The sequence below is a fragment of the Nasonia vitripennis genome, chromosome 2, assembly GCF_009193385.2.
Source record: "Nasonia vitripennis strain AsymCx chromosome 2, Nvit_psr_1.1, whole genome shotgun sequence".
Classification (NCBI taxonomy): Eukaryota; Metazoa; Arthropoda; class Insecta; order Hymenoptera; family Pteromalidae; genus Nasonia; species Nasonia vitripennis.
In genome coordinates this window covers 29,905,842-29,927,979 of record NC_045758.1, presented here as the reverse complement: position 1 = coordinate 29,927,979, position 22,138 = coordinate 29,905,842, and the positions used below count along the sequence as shown (strand labels likewise).

Sequence of the window (22,138 nt, the reverse complement as noted above, 5' to 3'; positions counted from 1 at the left end):
AACGTGCGCCTATACGTGAACGCGGGCATTGCACAATTGCAAGCGAAGGGCGACATAATGAGCGTGTTATAAAACGAATTTGAAACACGGACTTCCCACCAAAAGGGAACAGCGCGGCTTAAATCATAATTTCGTCGTTTTCCTTTCAAATGACGAAAAAAGGCGCCGCGGCGTCAGACGAAAAAGGAAAAAGCGTCCAAAAGTGAAGGTTGGCTCATTAATCAGCCCGAGCTTCTCTGTGTGCGTAAGTGTATGTATATACGTACGAAAAATTAATCCAATTTTTTCGACTCAACGGCTCAATCCCTCTCACTTGGCTCCTCTCGCGCGGGTAAAAGTGTAACGACACCGCCCAAAAGTCTCTCTCTCTCTCTCTGTCTCACTCTTGTGGTCTGTGTGCGAGCGTATATCCCCGTAATTTTCTACTCTTTCTTTTGCTTATCCCAGAAAGGAGCATTAATACACAGATAACCCCACGTCAACCGAGCTACGGAATCGGAATACGCGCGAACGATTCGGCTGCTGCTGCTGCTGCTGCTGCGTTTCGCTCTTAAGAAATCGTGCGATTTTTTTTTCTCGGCTTCATCATGCAGCACACGTGTTTTATTAGTTTTATACGAGAGATCGATACGTATTGAATTGATTGCGTCGTTACCTCATTTCGACTCTTTGTACACGTCACGATAAATTAATTAAATCATATCAAATCTACTTAAAAATAGGCTCCAATCACAGAGGAGGATTAAAATACTCCGACCCGCATCGCTGCGAAAATACAGCGCCGGCAGAATTTTCAATTTCATCGTAGAAATTTCAAAACGCGCGAATTAAATATCGCGCGAGAATCCTAAGAATTTTTCTATCTCCGTTCTCGCGGCGGTTTCGGCGCATCGGGAGCGAACGAAGGAACGGGCTCCGCACACATTCGTATTCAAACTCGCACACACACATACACACACACATGCTCGCGCATACATTCACCCTCTCTCTTTCGTATAGCATGTCCCACGCCCAGCATCACTGCACAGCCTCCCTCTCTCTCTCTCTCTTTCGCTCGCCCATCTTCTTTTATTTTTTTTTTTCAAAACCTCATGCTGACGTAGCTCCATCCAATCGGCAGTCAGATACTAGTTGATATTGGACTAGTCGGAGCTACTGCAACGCTGGAACGCAATCAGAATAGTAATTAAGGATTCGGTTAACGCGACTCTCTCGCGCGAACCTAATTTAAACATACAAAAGTGTGACCGGGAGGTGGTTATACTCAGAGGTGTCCGAGAGAAAGAGTCGATGCTATGACGTCTTGGTGGAAGGGGTGAGAGGAGAAAAAAAATCGAGGTAGATTGAGAGATAGAAATCTGCTGAATCGAGGGCTTTATATTTTTTTATGCCGGGCTTCGTCTATTTATGGAGAGATCGGATGGGAGACGAAGAGGACTTTGACTTTGGTGCGGATTAAGTGTTTTTTAAGGGTTTAAAATTATTGGAACTAATGGACGTGACGTCTTTAAGAGTGCGATAGCGTTGTTGCAGAGAGTTCCGTAAGATTTATCTTGGGAACTCGCTGTGCACACTGGCGTCGCTTTACTTATTCAGATAGTGTACTACTCGATATCTGCAACGCAGGCGCATGGAATATTAGAAGAAGCTTATGTGGTCCATCCATAATTCTAGCGTCTTTGTGAGCATTCTGAAAAAAATTTTCGTAACCGGGGCTCCCAGTAATTTTAGCTCACACGACCGTCGCTTCAAATTTTTTATAACTAGAAAATCTCTCACAACCCCATCGTCCTCGCCAAAATCAACGCATCTAAAAAAAATCTCTCTAACCCTATCTACCACTACCACCACAAAAAAAAAACGCCGTCAGGATCGACATCTATCTTGCTCCGTCTCAGCGGTCAGGCTGCCGCTGCAGCAGCGCAGCATCGTCCGAGCATAGCAGCTCTCGAGGAGAGAGGGGACCATCAGAGTAGAAAGAGAGAGAGAGAGAGAGAGAGAGAGAGAGAGAGAGAGAGAGAGAGAGAGAGAAAAGGGAGTCGGAGGGGTATTTTTCGCCGGGCTATGCGCCGCTCCTCTCTTTTCGTTGCTCCGCTGCTGCTGCACTTCGCCGTGGCGGAGAAGCGAGACGCTAAATTCGTCTCTGCCAGCTCGCCGAGAGAGAAGGACGTATACGTGTATATCTATATAGATGCACGTGCGTGTGTGGTGTGTATAGGTGTGGCGCGCGCGTGTGTTATTCGCCGAGTCTGGTGGGGCGGCTCAGACGGCGGCGATCCGCGAAAATAGGGGAGGCAGCATTCCTTCGCTATATACACTTCTCTCTCGCTCCGTCCTCTTCTGCTGCTGCGTTTTTCGAAGCTTCGAGGCTCCTTCTTCTGCTTCTACTTCTTCTTCTTCTCTCTTTCTCTACGTACACTCTTCTCTGCACTTGCAACAGCAGTAACTTCTTCTCTATCGAGCCGAAAGAGAGAGAGAGAGAGAGAGAGAGAGAGAGAGAGAGAGAGAGAGAGAGAGAGAGAGAGATTCGGCTGCAGTGCAGTGTGTATCTTGGTATATGTATACGCACCGCGCGCCGCATCTCCCTCTATTTTTAATTCTCCGCGTTTTTTATCCTAGAAATGCAGCCCCTTCGTTTCGGAGCCGCCGCCGCTGCTACTGCCACGCACGAAAGCTCTTCCTCTCTTTCTCTCTCTCTCTCCCCTGCCGATTTCATCGGCGCTTCTTTCTTTTTTTTTATTTTACTCTCTCTCTCTCCCTCAATTTTTAGTAATCTATGCTTTTTTACTCTCGCGTATCGCCCTCGCACAGACACGCGTGCGCTCAGGCGCCTATCTGCGCCGGGTTTTTTTTTCGCGCACAACACACAAGCTCGAGAGAGCTTTTTCCCTCTCTGCAGCGCGTACATAGCCGTTCCTTCTGCGAGCGTTTTTTCAGCCGACGAGCAGCAGCAACTCTCTCTCTCTCTCTCTCTCTGTCTCTCTTTCTCTCTCGCCCTCTCCTCTGTCTATCCCTCTTCGTCCGGTCGCCGTGGATTTTCGGCAGAGAGAAGGACGGACGGACGGATGTGTGTGTGTGTGTGCAGGGGAAGAGCGGCGGCAGTGGCGCTGGTTATATAGAGAGAAGAAGAAGAGGAGGAAAGAGAGAGGACGAGAAACGAGAGAAAACAAAAATTGGCCGACCAATGGGGGAGAGGTGGAGGCGAACAGCGAACGAGAAAGAGAGAGAGAGAGAGAGAGAGAGAGTCCTGAGCGAAAAGATCTGACAACGTCGCGGCAGTTTTTGTTTACCGCATCGCGCGCGCGGCAGCGCAGTGGTGGAGTCCGCAAGCGCGACGATGACGAAGGAGCGCCGCCTGCTGCTGCCCTCGGCTAGCGATGTGTATAGTCCTATACAGCGCTGTGTTCCTCGACTTGTATGACTTTTTTTGCAAAGGGTACGATCGTTTTAAACCAGCGAAATGATGGCGATGATGACTGGGGTCAAGGATGAGGATGAGTGATTTTGAGAATAGAGTTTCGAGGGGACATGGTATTAGCAGGTGTTACTTTATGGTTTCGAAATGTCATGGCCTTGGATATTTCCAGTCGGAGCAGGATATTTGAAAAAATTACATCCGAGTATGTTTGTAAAATGAATGCTCTGTATTTAAAAAAATGTAGCATTTAACAGAACTGCAGCATGAGATTTTAATTTATTCCCGGCGAAACATGCGGTTTCGTAAAAGACTTTTCATTTTCATTGCCAGCGACAGATACACGTTGGACTGCGGACTTGTATAAATTATGAATAAGAAGCGCGAAATAATTTATAACTATTCGAAATTCCCGCGTATTTTTATACAAACCGTAGCAGCAGCAGCAGCAGCAGCTCGACAATCGCATATAATAAATCTCGATTCGCTTATAAATCGCGAGCGGAATTCTTTAGTATAAAGATACCCTAAATTATTTTATCACCTCGAGATATAAATACCTTGTACATTTAATCCCTCTCACGAGGACGTGCATTTACATATCATCAACCTTAAATGCCCTCAACGGCTTGGTATAATTGAAATTATTAATATCCAATGCAAGATCAGCGAATAATTTCCAGCCCGAATTACACAGATTAAAAGAGCACGACACACGACGAGAGCGGCCGCAGCTTCTGACGAAATTTATGCATCAAAGCGAAATTCCCTGAGCTTTTTTTCGTGCTGCTAAAGAATAATAGCGCCTTGTTATTCATGAGACGATTAGGGAGTTTTTTTATTGCTCGCGATTCTTATCCTGTTTCGCGAAGCGCAAAAGCCTGACCCATATATATAGCGAGAGGCATGTGTGTGTGTATGTGTGTGTAAGTACAGAAGGGTATGGTGATCCCGAGCCGAGATCGGAGTGTTAAATGTTCTGGAGATCGTCCAATGCGCGCATTATTCTCAGCCTTTTTCTTCCCGTTCGATGAGTTTTACGGGATTTAAATGACTGTGCGCACGGTTCTTTTCCACTTTTGCGAGGTTTCTTTTGCTTTTTCTCTCCCTCCTTCTTTGCACTTCGCCGAGTTCTTTATTGGAGTAAACAGCCGGCCAGTGAATCCTGCTAATTTTGAAAATTATTTAGCCTTATAGTTCGAGATTTTTATCTTGGAAAGTTTATATATCTTGTACTGCTTGAAGGGCCTTTCAATTTCGCCGGCTAATTGGGAAGATGAGTAAATTATTCAACAAACGCGCTGTCCGACGAATATTTAACTTTGCGAGCTGTTATCGGTTTATTCTTATACGAATTCGAATACTAAACTTTTTTTGCATTCAGCAGCAGTGAGTGAAAATGTAATCAAGCTTCTGCGCCATTCAGTTCCTGGAATGATATTCATTTCGCCTCGATTAAAAGGAATAGCATTGAAAAATAATTGGTTTTCGGTTTTCCCGCCTCAGCATAAAAAAAAATTACTTTATCTTCGATTCTCGGAATCGGGTTTTCTGGAATATACGTCGAAGCGGGTCGAATGTTAAGGAGCTCCATTCGTTAAATAAAATGCGTATTTTAATTTGAATAGCACGAACCTCGCGAGTACATTGGTTTTATTTCAATAATAAATACATGTATGCCATTGCAGTTTGAACCATCAGACTATTTCGAGCTCTGAATTCTCGAGGAAAAGCTTGAAAACGCAGTTTCTATCGCATCTTAACGACCAACTTTTTCGAAATTTAAAAATTAACGATCCTTTTTCGAAAAATAATTTCTCTCGTCTGCGAGCGAAGCTCGTAAGTACGCGATATTTTTCAAAAGAGCGGTAAGTGCCTGAAATTTTATCCTTCGAAAGATATCAAAACTCGAAACGATAAATTATATTTCCATTTAACCAGCTAATTCAAGTCGCAGTGTACATAATACAGCACACACGCATACCGAAGCAAGCGAAAAAGAATTCCTCTTTGTGCGCTTTTTCATTACCTTATACAGAAAGAGAGCTGGCGAACACGAAAAAGGATTCTTTAATTAAAAAAGTATCCGAAAAAAGGAGTATCCGTCTGCACATTCTGGCTAACAGGAGCAGCTCAGCTCTCTCGATGATCGCGTGACCGGGATCGAAGTCGCGAAGGTGTAGAAAATGGAATAATTAAAAAGAATTAATGGCGATGGCATGGGCAAATCGCGTGATTAGACGCTCTGCTACTCCGTCTATACTTCAGTGCTTTCGACTCCATACTCTCTTGGGCCGTCGCTTCTTTTTGGAGGCTTTGTGTGCAAGATAGATGTGAGCCAAGGAGCTTCGCTGCTGCTCCTTTTTTTGTTGTGGTATCTGCACGACACAACGGAGTTGCGAATTTTCTTCTTCTACATCTTCTTCTTCTTGCGCGCGCATACCAAGTATTAAGTACGAAGTGGCTGGGGGAAAGTTTTTAAAACTTTTTCTGCGCAATGCAGGACGTGCAAAAAGCTATTTCCTAAGCTTTGATCATATACAATTTCGAATTGGTTTTCGAAGAATTTGAAATTGCATTACTCCGACTTATCGAGACGACTGATACCGTCTGCAGGAGAGAAGCAATGGCTAATTATGATAAGTCCGCGATTACAGCGCACGCGTACTTTCTCTCGCGTAAGTGCACCGATTAAAGCTTCGCGAAATTGAAGAAACCAAACGGAGATTCCTAACCGGCATCGCGTTTACGGAACTATTCAAAAGCGGATAAATAACTCGCTCGCGAGCTTATCAACAAATCATCCGAAAACAAACGACCGAAAATTAACGAGCTTTATCAGTCCCGAAAAAAGCTCTCTCTCTCTCTCTCTCTCCCTTCCCTTCATTCAACATTAATGGACAGCCGCAACGCGACTGCAGTTTTAAACTCTTCATCATTCAGCCGGTTTAACACGCGCGCGTTCACGTCCCTGAATCTAATTAGCCCCTCGACGCGTCAAAGCAAACGTCGCTTTTTCATTTATATCCGAAAACCAAAAACCGATTCCGCTCACCCAAGCTCTCGCCGCTACGTACGCGCTGCATCTAATTAAAGATCTCCCGACAGCGAAATAAAATAAGCGCGCGCTAATGCCCGTGATAACGAGGGGGAAAGGGGTGCGGGCGAGTGAAAAAGTGTGCGCGAGGCCGAATTAAAAAATCTGCCCCTAAAAAGGAGGGTGAAAAAAGAGAAAGACAAGGAGGGAGGGAAAGGGAGAAAGGAAGCTTCGTCCGGGCCGACGCGCAAGTCGTCGGAAAAACTCTTCGGGCCGTGTGCTGCTGCAGTTGGGCACTCGAGCTTCCGCTCTTGGAGGAAAAGCCCGTGCGCAGAGTCGCTCTGTGTGTGTATGTGTGTTTGGGGGCTGGATTTCGGTGTGTATTTTTAGGCACTGGAATAAATTATACGAAGTGTGCGAGAGAGCTGCTGCGCGAAAGAGCGTATACAGTCACTGGGCTTCCCTCTCTCTCTCTCTCTCTTCTTCCTTCATGCAGTGCCTTTTCTTCCTTTTTTTGTTCGTCGAGCGACTTTTTTTTCGTCTTTTGCCAGCGTTGATATTTAGATGGTTTATTTGGGAAGTTTCGCGGAGTTTGCAGGTGCGGAGAGTGTAATTATGAAAAAAACATCCGGCCTTTTTTTCGAGGAATTTATATTTTGGGACTAATTAGAGCGACGTATGTTTATACATTTGCTCGTGGGATTATTGTTGCACGAGCGATTCGCTGTATTGTACGGTTGTAAGCGAATTTCGTCGGATCCAAAAATTTTCCCCGTTATACGTCGTGGCTTTCTCTTTCGAGAAAGCGGAAACCGCCGTCGGAATAAAGTGTAATCGATGTAGGAATGCGACAGATATAGTGAGTTAAGTACCTGTAATGACCAGTTTAATTTAAGATGTAATGTGTAAGCGATATATAAGCGAGTTTGATTTTTCGATAACGGCGGCGAAGGTGGTTTGAGCGGGTCTCGGATACGCGGTATAATCGAAAGGCATAACGGACAATGTGCACCGGTGTAGATGAACCTACTGGTCATGTCTGACCTTATCGGTCATGTATCCACTTATGGTGCGCATAAGTGTTCGTCTTACTTTATTTATTACATAGGGTTAGATCAGGCAATTTTGATTATTTTAGCTAGTGAATTAAAAAGGTCATTGTTGAATCAAACGTTCATAAAATTACTCAAAAATCTTCACGAAGTCTGCCCGTAACAAACTACTCCGTCGATCCAAGTAGCAATTCCATCAGAGATAGAATATAATCTCGCTCAACATCTCCGTCGACATAACACTCACTTTTCGGAATGCGCTTTCAAAATCTCGAATCTTCCCCGAGTTTTCGGAAATTCCTCGCACCTGCATCTTCCGTCAGCTCCAACAAAGTATCTCTCTCCCTCTGCACGCTCGAAAAGTACTCGAAACTTTCCGCCGCAAGCTTCCCGCAAGTCAACACCCAGCTGCTCTTCCAGCCGGGTAAATATAAATTTTTCCGATAATTATCATCGCCTGGAGTATCCGATTCGCTAAATAATTCGCGCTTGGCGCGTCGTCTCATCGCCACGAAGCATCGTCATCATCATCATCATCATCATCCTCATCGCTCATAATCATCCTCATCGCTCGTCATCATCATCATCGCGTACACAGCCTTTGTAATCAGCTCTCTTTGAGCCCGGCGCGTCGCGTATATACTTTTTCTAATGTTCTACACACAATTTTTTTCAGCTCGTCTGACGCTAATTTGCACAGAAGGCCTATTATCCACCGCCGGCGCATAAAACAACGGCCGATCGAGCCAGCCATATACACTCTCGCCGCCAGACAGAAGAAGATCAGCGGCGCGTATCGACACTTTTTACAAGCGAATCGCCGGATCGGCTATATGCTCTCCGCCGCCGTCGTCAACGTAATGTACTATAATCGCGGCCGAAGCTCTCTTTTTTTCCACGGGGGCCGCCGAGCCTATATACATAATCAGCGCAGCGCATGATGAGTCGCTCCGCCATATACTGCTGCTTGCCAAACTGGAAAGTTTTTCACGCCAAGTGGAATTAATGGGGCTAGGCACGCTCGATCGGCGCGCGACTATGCAGAACGCTGTTATCAGTATATGCCGCTCTCTCACTCTCTCTCTCTCTCTCTCTCTCTCTCTCTCTCTCTCTCTCACTCGCTCTTTGCGCGTCCTTGTCTCGCGCAACGGTTGTGTATACGTGTGTGCAGCGCTCTATACATTTATACACACCCGCGCAGGACGCTCGTGCCGCGCGCAACCCTTTTCGAGCTCTCTGGTATTGTTTTATAGCTTTTTCAAAGGTCCCGCCTTGTAGCGCCTCTTTCTTTCTCATTTGGCGAGGGCAGAGAAGGGTGGGGGGGGGGGGCGCTGTGGGTGCGTTTTTTTTTTATATTTTTTACTCTTTTTCGAACCCGCGTTTATTCCGCTACGCCGGAGCGAACCCTCGGATACAAAAAGCGCTGCTGCTGCTTTGCCCTTCGTTTTCTTTTAAATGAGTTATTAGCCGGACTGCTCGGCGATGTGCCGTGTCTGTGTGTACGAAAACTCGTATGTGGGGAGGTTTGGTTCCGAGAAAGTCCAATTTCGATCGTTCGTAGATTCTTATCGCGGGAAATAAATTGGATAAACGTTTTAGCGCGGAAGTTTCGCACCTTCGAAATTTTCGCGAATCAATTCACGACTCGAGGGCAACAAGAGCTTTCTTGCCTTTTTATAGCCGAGCAGCCTTTAAGATCTTGCCCGTAGTACCGGCACGCTTTCGGTTTCATTTTCTTCCCTTTACTGCGCTCTCGCTCTCGCTTTGTAACTCGCGACACTCAAACTTTCCCCGATTCGCGTTCGGGATTCTCGAGTCATAAAGCGCGATGTTTAACTCCTGTTCTTCCCCGACGCGATAACAATTGTAACGCCGTATACACGCAGCGAATCTTTTCATATCCCTGTGTAAGTACGAGATATCTATAAAAAAAAACTATTCGACTACGCACAAAAGTGGACGAAGCTGCAACAAAAGCTCGGGCGCAAGGTTACAAGCCGAATAGGCATACTGCAGTAAAATAAAAAAGCTCTCTCGGCAAACGCAACAGTTTACCGTCTGTATAGCGTCACGCGTGTGCAGTGCACTATCTATATGTACACGTACACGCTCTCTCTCTCTCTCTCTCTCTCTCTCTCTCTCTCTCTCTCTCTCTCTCTCTACGCGGGCGCTCTAATCAGTTTTGCCGAGCGGCGCGCACAAACACTCGCTCTTTCTCTCTCTCTTTTGAGCAAAAGCAATTTTCCCCGCAGTTACGCTAACGACGTCATCGTCGCGTGCGCGTCGAGAGAGCAGCAATTGCCACCTCATGATTCGCATGCAAATCCAGAATTAATAAATACTCCATTTGTCGGTGATGCAGCGCGTGCAAGTTGGAAGAGGCTTTACGAGGCCTGTAAACGCAGGGAGAGAGAGAAGGCAGACATTGAGCCTCGTTGATGCAGTCGTAAAATCCGCACCTCCGGTGCTGCAGCGCCGTTTACCTATACACGCGGGCGTACACACTGCGCGAAGAGCCTCAACTGCCGCTACATCGCAATGAACGCGCGGGGTACTACTATACTCCTGTACTCGTTGCTTACACCAATTTCCTCGAATTATTTTCCAGCGGAGCATCAACGCGTAAAAAAGCTTCGAATCGTCGTTTATCCTTCCTTTTTTCTCTCCTGTGCGCGTGTACGTATGTATGTATGCATGTACGTTTGGCACAACGCTGGAAATTTAAACAGAAGAATTTGAACGCCGCCACTGCTGCCGCGAGGTTGAAAAAAAAGAAGCGAGATAAAAGAGCGGGGGTGCTCCTGACTGAGAGGAGGGGGAGTAAAACCGTAGCCATTCACCGACGCATCCCTACGCTTTAAATAAAAGATGAAAAAGAAAGAGCCGGGCCGAGAGTAGTTGATTGGCCAAGGCTCGGCCGATCGAGAAATAATTGTGACGCGAGGGGGTGGGAAATAGCGACCGGAGTGAGAGAGAGAGAGAGAGAGAGAGAGAGAGAGAGAGAGAGAGATACAGAGAAAGAGCGAGATAAAACGCAGGGAAGGGAGATAGAGAGAACGCGCGCTATTGCAAAAGTAATTTTAGCGCTGGAAAATACTAGCTTAAAAAGCTCGCGAGAGAGTCCTACCCCCGGGAAAAGCCAGACGCACGTATAGAGAGAAAGAGAGGGAGAGAGAGAGAGAGAGAGAGAGAACGAGGTACGTAAGAGAGAGGAGGAGAGAGCGGGGTGGAGAGAGAGTCGAAAAAAAGAAACAAAGACAGCACCGAAAAAAAGCACGCGCAAAAAAAGAGAAAAGAAGGAGAGAGTATCTGCACGGGAGAGGGAGCGAGAGAGAGAGAGAGAGAGAAGCCAGCTCCATTGCTGCTGCACGAGAAAGGTAGAGGTGCCTGGCTCGCGGGAAACTTTTTTCCGCGAAAAACGTTCTCCATGCGAATATTTTCGAGGGCGCGCGAGCCCCCTACAAACACACGCCCGCATCCACGAGCTTGCGCTCGCTCTGTGCCGCCCCCTACATCCCACCGCATTCCCCTGTGTGTATGTGGACGTACGCATACTCTTTCTCCCGTACGTACTGCAACCCCGAGCCTGTGGGAGAAGGAAAGAAAGCGAGGGAGAAAAAGACACGAGGATGGAAAAAACTGCGAGCCCCCGCGCGCGTGTGTGTGAGTGCGCCAGGGGGTGGCGGTAGGGGGCTCTGCCCCCCAGTGAGCAGGAGAGAGAGGAAGCTCAGCTGGCTAGAGCGAGTAGAAGGAAGCGAGTGGACGGATACGAGAGAAAACGGACCAGAGGCAAAAGAAGGGGGTGAGCGGTGGCGGCGGCAGCGGAAAAAGGGGGTGGCCGCCCGGGGGGTGTCCGCGCAAAAGCAGCAGCAGCAGCAGCAGTGGCAGCGGTGGTAGCTCCTAGTGTACACGCGAGAGAAGCTCCGGCTCTGGAGTGTGAGAACCTGCACTCCGAGCTATGCGCGCAGTGCAGAGAGAGAGAGAGAGAGAGAGAGAGAGAGAGAGAGAGAGAGAGCGATAAAAAGAAGGGGGAAGGGTTGCGCGCTGACCAGTTTTTAGGGGGCGTACGTGGGTACCCCGCCTATAGAGGGGAGAGCGAGCTCGCGTTTGACTTAACATCAAACCGAATATCAAAAAGTCCGATCGAAGCCTCGGAATGGCATACGCATGGGAGACATTTTAATTAATCAGAGAAGGCTTGCAACATCGGAGAGCGAAAAAATTTTCCCCGAAATCCGTCCGAATTCTGCCTTTTGAGAAAGAGAGAAAATTAACCTCGAGGGCGAAAAAAATGCAAGGTGACCCTCTCCTCTACCTCCGACGCGTTATATTCGCTACTGCTAGCGCGCACACGGCGCGGAGTGAGAGAGAGAAAGAGCGAGCGATATAGAGAAAACGACAGCAGATAAAAAGAGAGAGGTCCTAGGCTGGTGGCTAGCTCAGACGGACGCGCCGAGGGGTAAAAAAGGGGGTTGGGTGAAAGAGCGATGCAAGAGGGTGCACGCGACGCCGGCGGAGAGAGAGGTGAATACACCTCCCTCAGTCCTCTCTCTCTCTCTCTCTCTCTCCCTCTCGTTCTTTCGGAGGAGCGAGAGAGGAACCATGCGGGGTGTCAGGAGGAGCTCGCTCGTAGGGGGGTGCCGGCAGGGGGCTTGGAAGAGTTGAGGTTGCCCCAGTAAAAATCGATCCTCCCCACTCGCCCTCTCTCTTTCTCTCTTCTTTTCCGGACGCCAGAGTTTTTCCCGCGAGCGGAGGGAGGGAAAGAGATGCACTGGCGGTAAGGGGGTGTAGGGGGTTGCGCGGCGCGGTAAATAGAGGGTGGGCCCACCAGCGTCGGGGGGTGTGTGCGTACACACTGCGCCGGCTGGTGGGGAGGTGGAACCTGACGTGCCGCATACACCTCTGGACTCCTAGTTCACCGACGGGGTAGGGGGCAGGGGGCGCCTATGCAGCACTGCTGTGCCGCCAGCTATCTCGCTCTCTCTCTCTCTCTCTCGCTCACGCTCGCGCGCTCTTTCTACCTGGAGACCTGCAGCGTAGCAGCGCACAGACACTAAGTTAGGTGGGCGGACGTTTTTCACGTCGTGCATCGGCGGCGGCGGTGGCGGTGCTCTCTCGTAGGAGGAAGGGCGAAAAGAAGAGAGGAAAGAGGAAGAGATGAAAAAGATGCGGGGGAGGGGGAGAGGGGCGTCGGACGGACGGGCGAGCGCGCGGGCTGGAAAAAAGGGGGTGGCGCGGCGTGTACGTCGGGGTTCAGCTCGCCTCTGCTGCTGCTGCTGCTGCTGCTGCCTCGACTACTAGCCGTGCACTTTCTCTCTCTCTCTCTCTCCTCTCTCTCTCTCTCTCTCTCTCTCTCTCTCTCTCTCTCTTTGCCTCTCGTTCGTTTTCTCTCTGTCTCCTTCTTTCTCGCGCGCAGCAGCGGCAGCCCGGCAGCGCGCCTCTGTCGTCCGTTCTGCAACGATGAAAAATTACCCAGAAGCAGCGAGAGCAGTTTTTTCTTCGTTCGGGCCCCAACGTCGCCCCGTCGCCGTAGTCGCCGCTAGTACGTTAGAGCGAGAGCGATACCGGCCGCGTATACCCTGCAGCACACACACACATACACGCACGCACACACACATACCTAGAGCGAGCGGGAAAGAAGGAATGGGAGAGAGAAAAAGAAGGATGTATAGTTCAGCTTGGCTGACAGACAGCTGCAGCGGAGCCCTGATATATCGACCGGGTTACCTAACACCAATCCACCCTCTCTCTCTCTCTCTCTCTCTCTCTCTCTCTCTCTCTCTCTCTCTCTCTCTCTTTCTCTCTAGACTCGCATTTATATACCTGGCCAGTACACGCGGTGGCGGTGGCGGCGGCGGCGGCGGCGGCGACGGCCTTCCAAAGGGGGTGGCCATCGCGCTCTGTGCATGTATACCTATACGCATGTACGTGTGTATACACGCCGGCAAGGCCGAGACAGAGGGTAAAAGAGTGACGTGCCGCGCCTAAACGCGCACCAGAGCCATAGCCGCGCTACTACACATGCTTCCTCGCGCGCGAAACGCACACGCTACGCCGGGCGTTACTCCACCTCCTCCTCCTCTCTTTAGGTATACACCTACTGTATACCTACTACTAGCTACCTGCAACATGCGCGAGCCAAATGTCGCTCGCTCGACAGACTAATGCCTTTCTTCTCGCGACTATCTCTCTCTCTCTCTCTCTCTCTCTCTCTCTCTCTCTGTCTGTCTCTCTCTGACCATTACTCGTTTTTCGCGCGATTCCACCCTCTTTATTCTACTTTTTGCTTCTTTCGGGGTTTTAGTTTCGGCTGCTGCTGTTGCGACGACCTGGTCTTGCAACAGGAAAAAGTTTTTTTGATTTATGCGACGAGCCAGTGATTTACGGCTTCGGGAAATTTGTTTATTGCGAAATTTTCAGGGCTCCGACGTTTCAATTGCCCGGGTGGTTTAGAATTTTTTTTTATTATTTCATCGATTTGAAAAAGTATATATGATAAACAGGATGCGTCGCTTCGAATCGGATTTTTTACACTTGCGACACACTTTCGAGGCATAAACGCGCGACTGTGGGTTTTTTTATTTGATGCTTATCATTCAGGTTGTATAGCCTAGCTCCTCTTCGTAATATATGCCGGATTTTATTAGCCCATTAATGCGGGTAATGAATACATGCACCTCGCGTGTAAATAACTACGCTCGGTGTGTCTATTTTCCCCTCTTTGTCACTGTATTTGTCAATTTTATCGGCGTAATTTTTCTGCGCTTCGTTATTAACGAGCTTCGCGGGGTTAATGCTGTTTTTAATGCGATATTTCAGTGTCGATACTCGCGGGCTTTCATTTATTTTGCAATCTTATATGCGCTCGATTTTCATGTTGGTAATCAGAATATTAGAAAAATGATGGTATTTGTTTGATTTTATTCTATAGAACCACGAATTTCTTGTATATACAGAAGATACACACACGACAGACTCGAATTTCTCCGATTGATAATAAACCGGACCTCCCTCCCGATTACAATAATTATGTAAAGAGCCTCACATCCGGAATTATCCAACCAAGCGCGATTAATCCCATATCCACAATCATTAATCAATGCCACTTAATTTTCGACGTTACATATCCGCGTACACACGCAAACACACCCACACAGCTCCCCCAGCCAGAAATGCAATTCAGTTTGTTTAAAAGTTTTACAGCGACGCGCGAGAGAGAAAGAGAGCCTGAGTAGTAGCGCAGAAATTCATTCGAAACCCACCAGACTCTCCCCGACGAATTTCAGCCGTTCTCTTTCTCTCTCTCTCTCTCTCTCTCTCTCTTTCTCTCTCTCCCTTCTCTCGGCTCACCCCCCGTTGTATAAACGCTCAGCGCGTCCACTGCAGAATTCGAAAAGCGCGCGGGGAGGAAGCGAAAATAAAGTAAACCAAAACGAAGTTTAAACTTAGTCAAGGCGAGAGCGAGAGCGAGAGAGAAAGAGAGAGAGAGAGAGAAATAGAGGTAGAGTACCGCCAGGAGCTTTAAGTGTTTCGAAAATGCTGTCGCGCTCGAGACAATAATTTCACGGCTCGATTTGAGGCAGTTAAAGATAGGTATTAGCTTCTCTCTCTCTCTCTCTTTTTCTCTCAAGCACGAGAGAGTCGAAAGACACTCGCTAAAGATAGACGATCCCAAAGCTTCTATACACGCACTATACCCCGCTAAAATGACTTCGGCGCATGTCAACGCCACCGTGTGTACCTATATGACATATCGTGCCTCGAACCCAAACGTTTTCTCTTTCGCGCTGCTCTAGCACACTTGGCGCTTTTTTAACGCTCGCCAGATATCGCTACAGCGACGACGCGGAGCTTTTTTCCCTCATTTTGATTCGTAGGAGGTCGTTAAACTCCTACTCGAACGAGACTCTCCGTAGCAGTAGTCCGATTTCTACTTTCGAGTATAAAAATTTCGAGCTTGATAAGCCGCGAGTGCGCGCGGAAGCCGGTCGGGCTTAATGTTTGCAGATAAGTGTCTTATTTATTAACGTTGCGTTTAGAGGTGTGCGTTAGGAGATTTTTCGCGGTTGCTTATATAGTGGAAATTAACGAGTAATTTGCGCCGGTTACGCTCTCGAAGCCCTGCGCGCGGATTGGTCTCTCTGTGCGCGCGTAATTGCGCCGCGCGCGAGAGTTTGCGCAGATTACAAGCGCGGATGGACGCGTTGATATTTTCTAGATACTATATATACGCCATATTCCGAATTAGTGCGCGCCGGCTATAAATTACCGGCGTTTGAATTCATTTAGATAAGCGCCGAATGGTAAAGTCGTTGAGAGAACATTGATTTTATTGATACGTTGTTGGCGTTTTTTGAAAAATGCATTTTCGCACTTCACGAATCGTTGTGTGTGTGTGTGTGTGTGTGTGTACGAGCGATTTCGAAAAAGAAACACACGTGTGTATCCGAAACAAATCATCCTCACATGTTGCTGGCGCTGTATAAGCTGCAGAGGAAGCGTATATATGATAAATCACGATTTCCTGCTCCTTTTTCCCAAGCGCAGTAGCTCTCTCGCGCGAGAGGTGCCAAGTGAATCAAGTCAAGCGCCGGCAGGTCAAAGACCGAGAGGTGCTCACTATCTTATTCTAAAAGGGCGCGCGTTTTCGAAATAGTCGCGCGGAGACGATTTCGGTATAATATTTGCGCTTATCCATAATGCGGCGCGGTTTGCGAGCTTGAACGATTCTGCAAGATGGAGTTTGTTGGTTTTGAGCCATTGATTTTTTTTCTTCTGATGCCGTTTAAGAAAGCTGTTAATTCGAATGATTACTATGTCAGATTTACTTTTGCAGAAAACGTACTGGAATCAGAATCGTAAAAAGGAGATCAATGCCGCGAGATGTGAGATTAGTTTGAGTAGTGCAAATAAATTATGAGAGCTGCATGCATTAAAATGACGTGATTGATCTATCGCGATTTCACATCTTTATATAATGCATTAATTCGTAAAAATCGATTGATATAAGTCTTCAACTCTTCTAGTTTAGATAATTCGATTCGATTTAATAGTAAAAGCGAGCTACTTTCAGGTTACGTTTAAATGTGACTTCATATCGAAAACTACTCTTATAGCATTTTGATAACTTCGTTTTATTTAAACTTCGCAATGTGCATTGCATTCGAATTATGTGTAAGTTACTTCATATTTATCATCTGAGATTTGTTATGTAGTTCGACCTAATCGCCAACGTGAGCTACATTAACGCAATGAATAAATTACAGGTATTTTTTAATTCCAGATGAGTAAAATAGAAAGTGGATGTAGTATTGAAAAGACATCGTAATTTATTCGAGAAATCGATAGAGTTGAAACAACAAAAGCCTATTGCTTTACCCATATTTTATACAATCGCAATTTGAAATAAAATAATTTTGATATGTTAAAGTGTTTAAGGTGAATTTCGTAACGAAATCTTTGATAGTTCGATTTTCCGATGTAGTGTAAGTAGTGCAGGTCGGGCACGGTAGGACTTTGCCCTTAAATGCGAGTGTCTCAGTTCTCAAAGGTTGTTATAGTTGTAAAAAAAGTTGGAAAGTTATGATTAATCAAAATACTTGTGCTACCCGAGATTCAAATTAATTTATCATGAAAATGTTTCTAATGTAAAATTTAATAATTGTTTGCATAATCATCCAACTGTGCCCGAGTTTGTACAAACGATCAATACAGATAAAAACTTATTTTACCTCAAATCGATATGAAATACATAAACAAAAGAAAAGTCAATTTAACAAAACAACCGAAGGGAATGATTACCATTCTAGATCATCATGTTAAAACAGTCAGTCAAAATCCGCACGAAAAACAGGACCAGTAATTAAGTTTATGGGATCAGGGCGACATCTTGCAGATAACGACCACAAGCTTCGAGCAACAACATGAATGAATACTGTACGGGCACATGTGATCACTTACCCTTCGTGGTAAATAAAAGCGGCGACATCCCAAGCGGTTCCAAGTTCGGCGACAATCTGTAACACGAAGAATAATCTCGTAAACTCGTGTGCGTGAATTTTTTCACAGCTCAACGCTCTGTCTCCGTTGCTTAATTTTACCATTTGGGATAATGACTGAGTCGCAATACCGTAAGATCGTTGCTTTTACATATCGATGACGTGATCTAGTTTGATATGCACTCATCATTTTTCATAATAAAAGAGACAACCAGTTGAGAATATGCGAGAATGAATTTAGCTATTTGATGCTATGAAAAAAGGTACGATCATCTTTGTTTATGATTCACGTCTGACATCTAAACACACAAATTCTAACCTTATTGTTCAATGTTTACATTGACTTAATTTTCAACTTCTGACTCAACAAAAGTTACAATAGTAAACTTAAAAAAGCCACATTTAGAGAGATAACAGCTAAAATTATTTTATAAAAACGTAGAAATACAAAAGCTGTACTCACTCGCTTTGTTGATATCCCAATCGCTCGCGTACGAAGCTTCTTTACGCAATCACGTCGCCAAAACGAAGACCAGCCGAAATAATGGTTTTATCCAGCGGCATCTCGATAAAATATAATATCGACACTTTCCAGAATCCTTTGGTTATCCAACGTTGTTTACGTCAAAGTTTTAATTATAAAACAGTTCGTCCGCCGTGCGAGCCGAATGTGCACAGAAAAAAGGTAAAAAAAGTTGGAGGTTATGACAAGCCGTAACTTCCTTCTCAACTGGTTCCTCAGCTCGAATCAAAACAAACTCGGCCGAATCGTTCTTTCCTTCGCGGAAATCCACTTGCTAGTCTTATATCCTTCGACTAAAAATCCCGATGAGCAAGCAAAACACCTCCGGTATAAAAAAAAATCACGCAAAACATTCGGCTCTGTCAGGCGAACTTTTTTTCTCCCGACCTGATATGGTGGCGCGCAAAGTATTCGAAAGCGGCGCATGCGTACTTAGCTCGGCTTGACGGCAGCGCTGCAGTGAAAAAATAATCCATCCCAGTCGTCGATGGAATTTTCGTCTGGCAATTCCATCGCGTAAAGACGATTTTCCAAAGAAAATGGCCTTTGCCATGAAAAATGTTTTCACGGCGATCAAGTCGTTGACGCGGGCGGCTCCGGTGCCTCAGCGTGAGTAACTGGATCGACATGTCGATTGGGAGTATTTGTTTATTATGTAATGACATTTGGCTCGATTCTTTGCAGGTTATATTTCTGCTTGTTCTGCATTGAGAAATTCATCTGGAAAGTCTACTGAAGCTCCTAAGGATACTAGACGTGAGTAAACAATGCTTTGTTGATTCATATTCAACGAAATTTGAGAAGGTTTTGTATCAAGTAACTGATGTAGTGCGATTGCTGTAGTTGTTTACGTTGCTCCAGTTCAGTGGTATTTAAAGCTCCAGTTTTGTCAAGTGTCAAGTTTTCTAACTAATTGAGTAATTTTCTTAAATATCTTGATTTCGTCGGTTATGTTATATGTTCTTTATCTGTTTTAGTCATTATTGACTTAATCTGTGCCACTAAAATCAGTTTCTAAGCCTGTTTACATCTGTTTTGTAGCAACTGTCCGCAAGATTGACCAGGAAAAAGTAGCCCAATTAAAAGATTTTGGACAATATGTAGCTGAATGTCTGCCAAAATACGTTCAAAAAGTTCAAATTGAAGCGGGTGATGAGTTGGAAATATGCATTGCACCTGAAGGAATCATACCCACAGTCAGTTTTTTAAAAGATCATCACAATTGTCAATTCACCAACTTATCAGACATCACTGCTGTTGATATTCCAAGCAGGCCATACAGATTTGAAGTATATTTTTACAAATCACTCAAAATTTAAGCATTTATCAGACTACTATTTTGTATTTTGCTCAACTATTGTTTTACTTTGACAGCTTGTGTACAACATTCTTTCAATAAGGTATAACACAAGAATCCGTGTGAAAACTTACACAGATGAATTAACACCAGTAGATTCTATTTATGATGTACACAAGGCTGCTGACTGGTATGAGCGAGAAGTATGGGATATGTTTGGAATCTACTTTGCTGGTCATCCCGATTTAAGGAGAATTCTGACTGATTACGGATTTGAGGGTCATCCTATGAGAAAAGATTTCCCTCTAACTGGTTATATTGAGGTGAATACTGCACTTACAAAAAATTTTAAGCTTTAGTAAACTTAAAGGTAATAAAATATAAATTGCGTTATTACAGGTTCGGTACGATGACGAGAAAAAACGAGTGGTTGCTGAACCTCTTGAATTGGCTCAAGAATACAGGAAATTCGAGTTATCTGCACCTTGGGAACAGTTCCCAAATTTCAGAAATGCTTCAAATTCAGCAGAAGATGTACCGATCAAGGAAAATAAGTAATTGTCCTTTAAATCCTAGATCATTAAATTATTGCATAGTACAGGAAAATTCAATTGATTGAAAATTAATTTTGAATTTAATAAAAATCTGTGCATTGTTAATATTTTATATAAGTAAATAAATGAAGTTGCGTATATTCATCATGCATTAGAAAAATTCAATATTGCTCTCAAAACTAAAGGAAATTATTAATTATTTATTGTAAATACACTTTTTGTATAAAATCTAAAATAAAAGTTACTTACAAACTAAATATTATATAATTTAAAATGAATAAATAATTAATTAAATTGATAAAGGAAAAGGTATTAAATATAGGGAAGAAAGAACTTTTCAAATATGATATTGATTTTTTAGATTTTTTTATTGCCAAAGTTGCAAACAATCTGAAATAATAAAAATATGACATTGTTACATATAGATATAAGTCATGTAAAACTTCAAGATGTGCTGTATTTATCACCGTGATTTTAAAAAAGTTTCAAGTAGTTTTTAAAATAAATATCAAATAAATACAGCATATTCTAATTAGAAGCCTATAATTGATTTTTTATTGAGGTTTACTCCTCAATGGCTATAATGCCTGTTGGACCAGTAGTGAAATGGAACCAATCAGGTGGATGGGATGCCAACCCCTACCAAGAGTCCATAGCTCTCACTTTCAATTGTATTGAGAATAAATGCCAAATTTGACTAATATTTTTCAATTATAAACAAGTTTTAACTTTACCAAGCAAAACAATTACAAAAAACATCAAGAGTTCAGAGTATAAACATTAAATTTAAAATCTTTTCTGACAGTTGATAATTTACTTCAAAAACTACCTGCACAAGTTAACAAACCAATCGACAATCAAAAGAGTGAGCCGAGGACCCTATACCCACCATTTACTCTTCTGGCGTTTCGAAATCTCCGCTGTTGATCTCGTCGATGATGTCGTGGGGCGGCCTGCCCTCGACGGTGCAACCGACGGACTGGCAGGTACCAAGGATTTCCTTGATGGTTCCGCTGAGTTCGCGGGACATGGACCTGGGCCTCATCGCGCGCGCGATGGACACGATCTCGTCGAAAGACAAGTTTCCGCTGTGCTTAATGTTCTTGACCTTCTTGCGGTCCCTTGGGGGCTCTTTCAGGGCCTTGATGATCAGCGACGCAGCCGAGGGCACCACGGAGATGGTGGCCTGTCTGTTTTGGATCGTCAGCTGGACGGTGATTTTCAGACCCTTCCAGTCGCTGGTCGCCTTGGCGATGTCGTCACCGACCTTCTTGGGAGACTGTAGGGAAAATATAGCGAATGAGATGGATGTCCGATTCTCATTTTTTTATGATCTTACAAAACAGACTATGTGCACGTGGATACTACTGTTACATGTTTGTTTTGGAGGTTATGCGAGGGCGGGTTGGTTATGATGTAGAAATTTGAATATTTCGTTGACTTACCAGACCAAGTGGACCGATTTTGGGGGCAAGAGAAGAAGTAGCTCCTACTTCACCTCCGACACACCTCAGGAACACTATAAAAAAAGAAAAGAAGAACAATGTTCATTACACGTGAAAGAAAGAAAGAACGAGCAGACGGCTATTAAATAAGATTATTGAAAAATACCCTTCTTGACTTCAGTGGGGTCGAATTTGGGAGGCATTTTGACAGTTTATTTGTTTAACAAATAACGGAAAACCGCTGATGTCTCCCGATTATAATCGAACAACGTCCAGCCGCGTCGAGCTGCGTCTTCGGAAAGGCTGTTCGCCGGAAAAGTGAAGCACTACTGCAGCGCCGCCAACCGTGAAAAAAAGTCACGGAAAGAAGCCGGATTCAGGGCCGTCACTATTATTGTAATAGACCCGTGCTTCAATCGATTGTTGGTAAACGACGCAAAACACTTGGTGTTTGTCAATATTTTACATATAAAAATTACGTGTGATTTTAATCCTGTTTTAGATTTGCTGCATCGATAGAAAAAAAATTCAAACGACTCAAATGAAAATTTTTTATTGCTTTACTATTGTGGCGCCCAATCAGCTGTTCGATGACCGAACAATTTACAGTCATAATCCTTTTGATTTTAATAATTATTAATGTAAATATATGAATTCGTGATCTGACACGCTATATTATTTTCGTGAACCGTATCAATATATGGAAAAGATCAGGAGATGACCCTATTACATATATTAATTCATCTAAGAAAAAGAAACGAATTCGGATTATTACGGTCACTAACTGAGATCAAGCGGCATCAGAAAATACCGTTCA

The 22,138-nt window shown here is 45.0% G+C and overlaps 3 protein-coding genes across 4 annotated transcripts in view; 1 reads left to right on the top strand and 2 right to left on the bottom strand.

Moving 5' to 3' along the window:
- The window catches only part of LOC100121593 (zinc finger protein 467), an 80,524-nt gene extending 62,420 nt beyond the window's left edge, over positions 1–18,104 (bottom strand). For both annotated transcript variants that reach the window (XM_008206080.4, XM_016982760.3), the window contains exons 1-2: positions 17,966–18,104; positions 17,465–17,520 (exon numbers count right to left, since the gene is read on the bottom strand). Coding sequence is in view for 1 of the 2 variants with exons in the window: in XM_016982760.3 (XP_016838249.1) it covers positions 17,465–17,492 (28 nt within the window). In the remaining variant the exon portion in view is untranslated. The remainder of the gene's footprint in view (positions 1–17,464; positions 17,521–17,965) is intronic.
- A 365-nt stretch (positions 18,105–18,469) lies between these two features.
- Ndufs3 (NADH dehydrogenase (ubiquinone) Fe-S protein 3, 30kDa (NADH-coenzyme Q reductase)) lies at positions 18,470–20,159 on the top strand. Its single transcript, NM_001172315.1, has 5 exons — positions 18,470–18,634; positions 18,710–18,781; positions 19,067–19,314; positions 19,400–19,645; positions 19,722–20,159. The coding sequence occupies exons 1-5, from the start codon at positions 18,565–18,567 to the stop codon at positions 19,878–19,880; spliced, it is 795 nt and encodes a 264-aa protein (NP_001165786.1). The 5' UTR covers positions 18,470–18,564; the 3' UTR covers positions 19,881–20,159.
- Positions 20,160–20,225: 66 nt separating this feature from the next.
- LOC100117287 (60S ribosomal protein L12) lies at positions 20,226–21,671 on the bottom strand. The gene is made up of 4 exons (XM_001605592.6): positions 21,488–21,671; positions 21,322–21,395; positions 20,766–21,155; positions 20,226–20,266 (listed from the first exon to the last, which is right to left on the bottom strand). The coding sequence occupies exons 1-3, from the start codon at positions 21,522–21,524 to the stop codon at positions 20,769–20,771; spliced, it is 498 nt and encodes a 165-aa protein (XP_001605642.1). The 5' UTR covers positions 21,525–21,671; the 3' UTR covers positions 20,226–20,266; positions 20,766–20,768.
- Between the last annotated feature and the right edge of the window lie 467 nt (positions 21,672–22,138).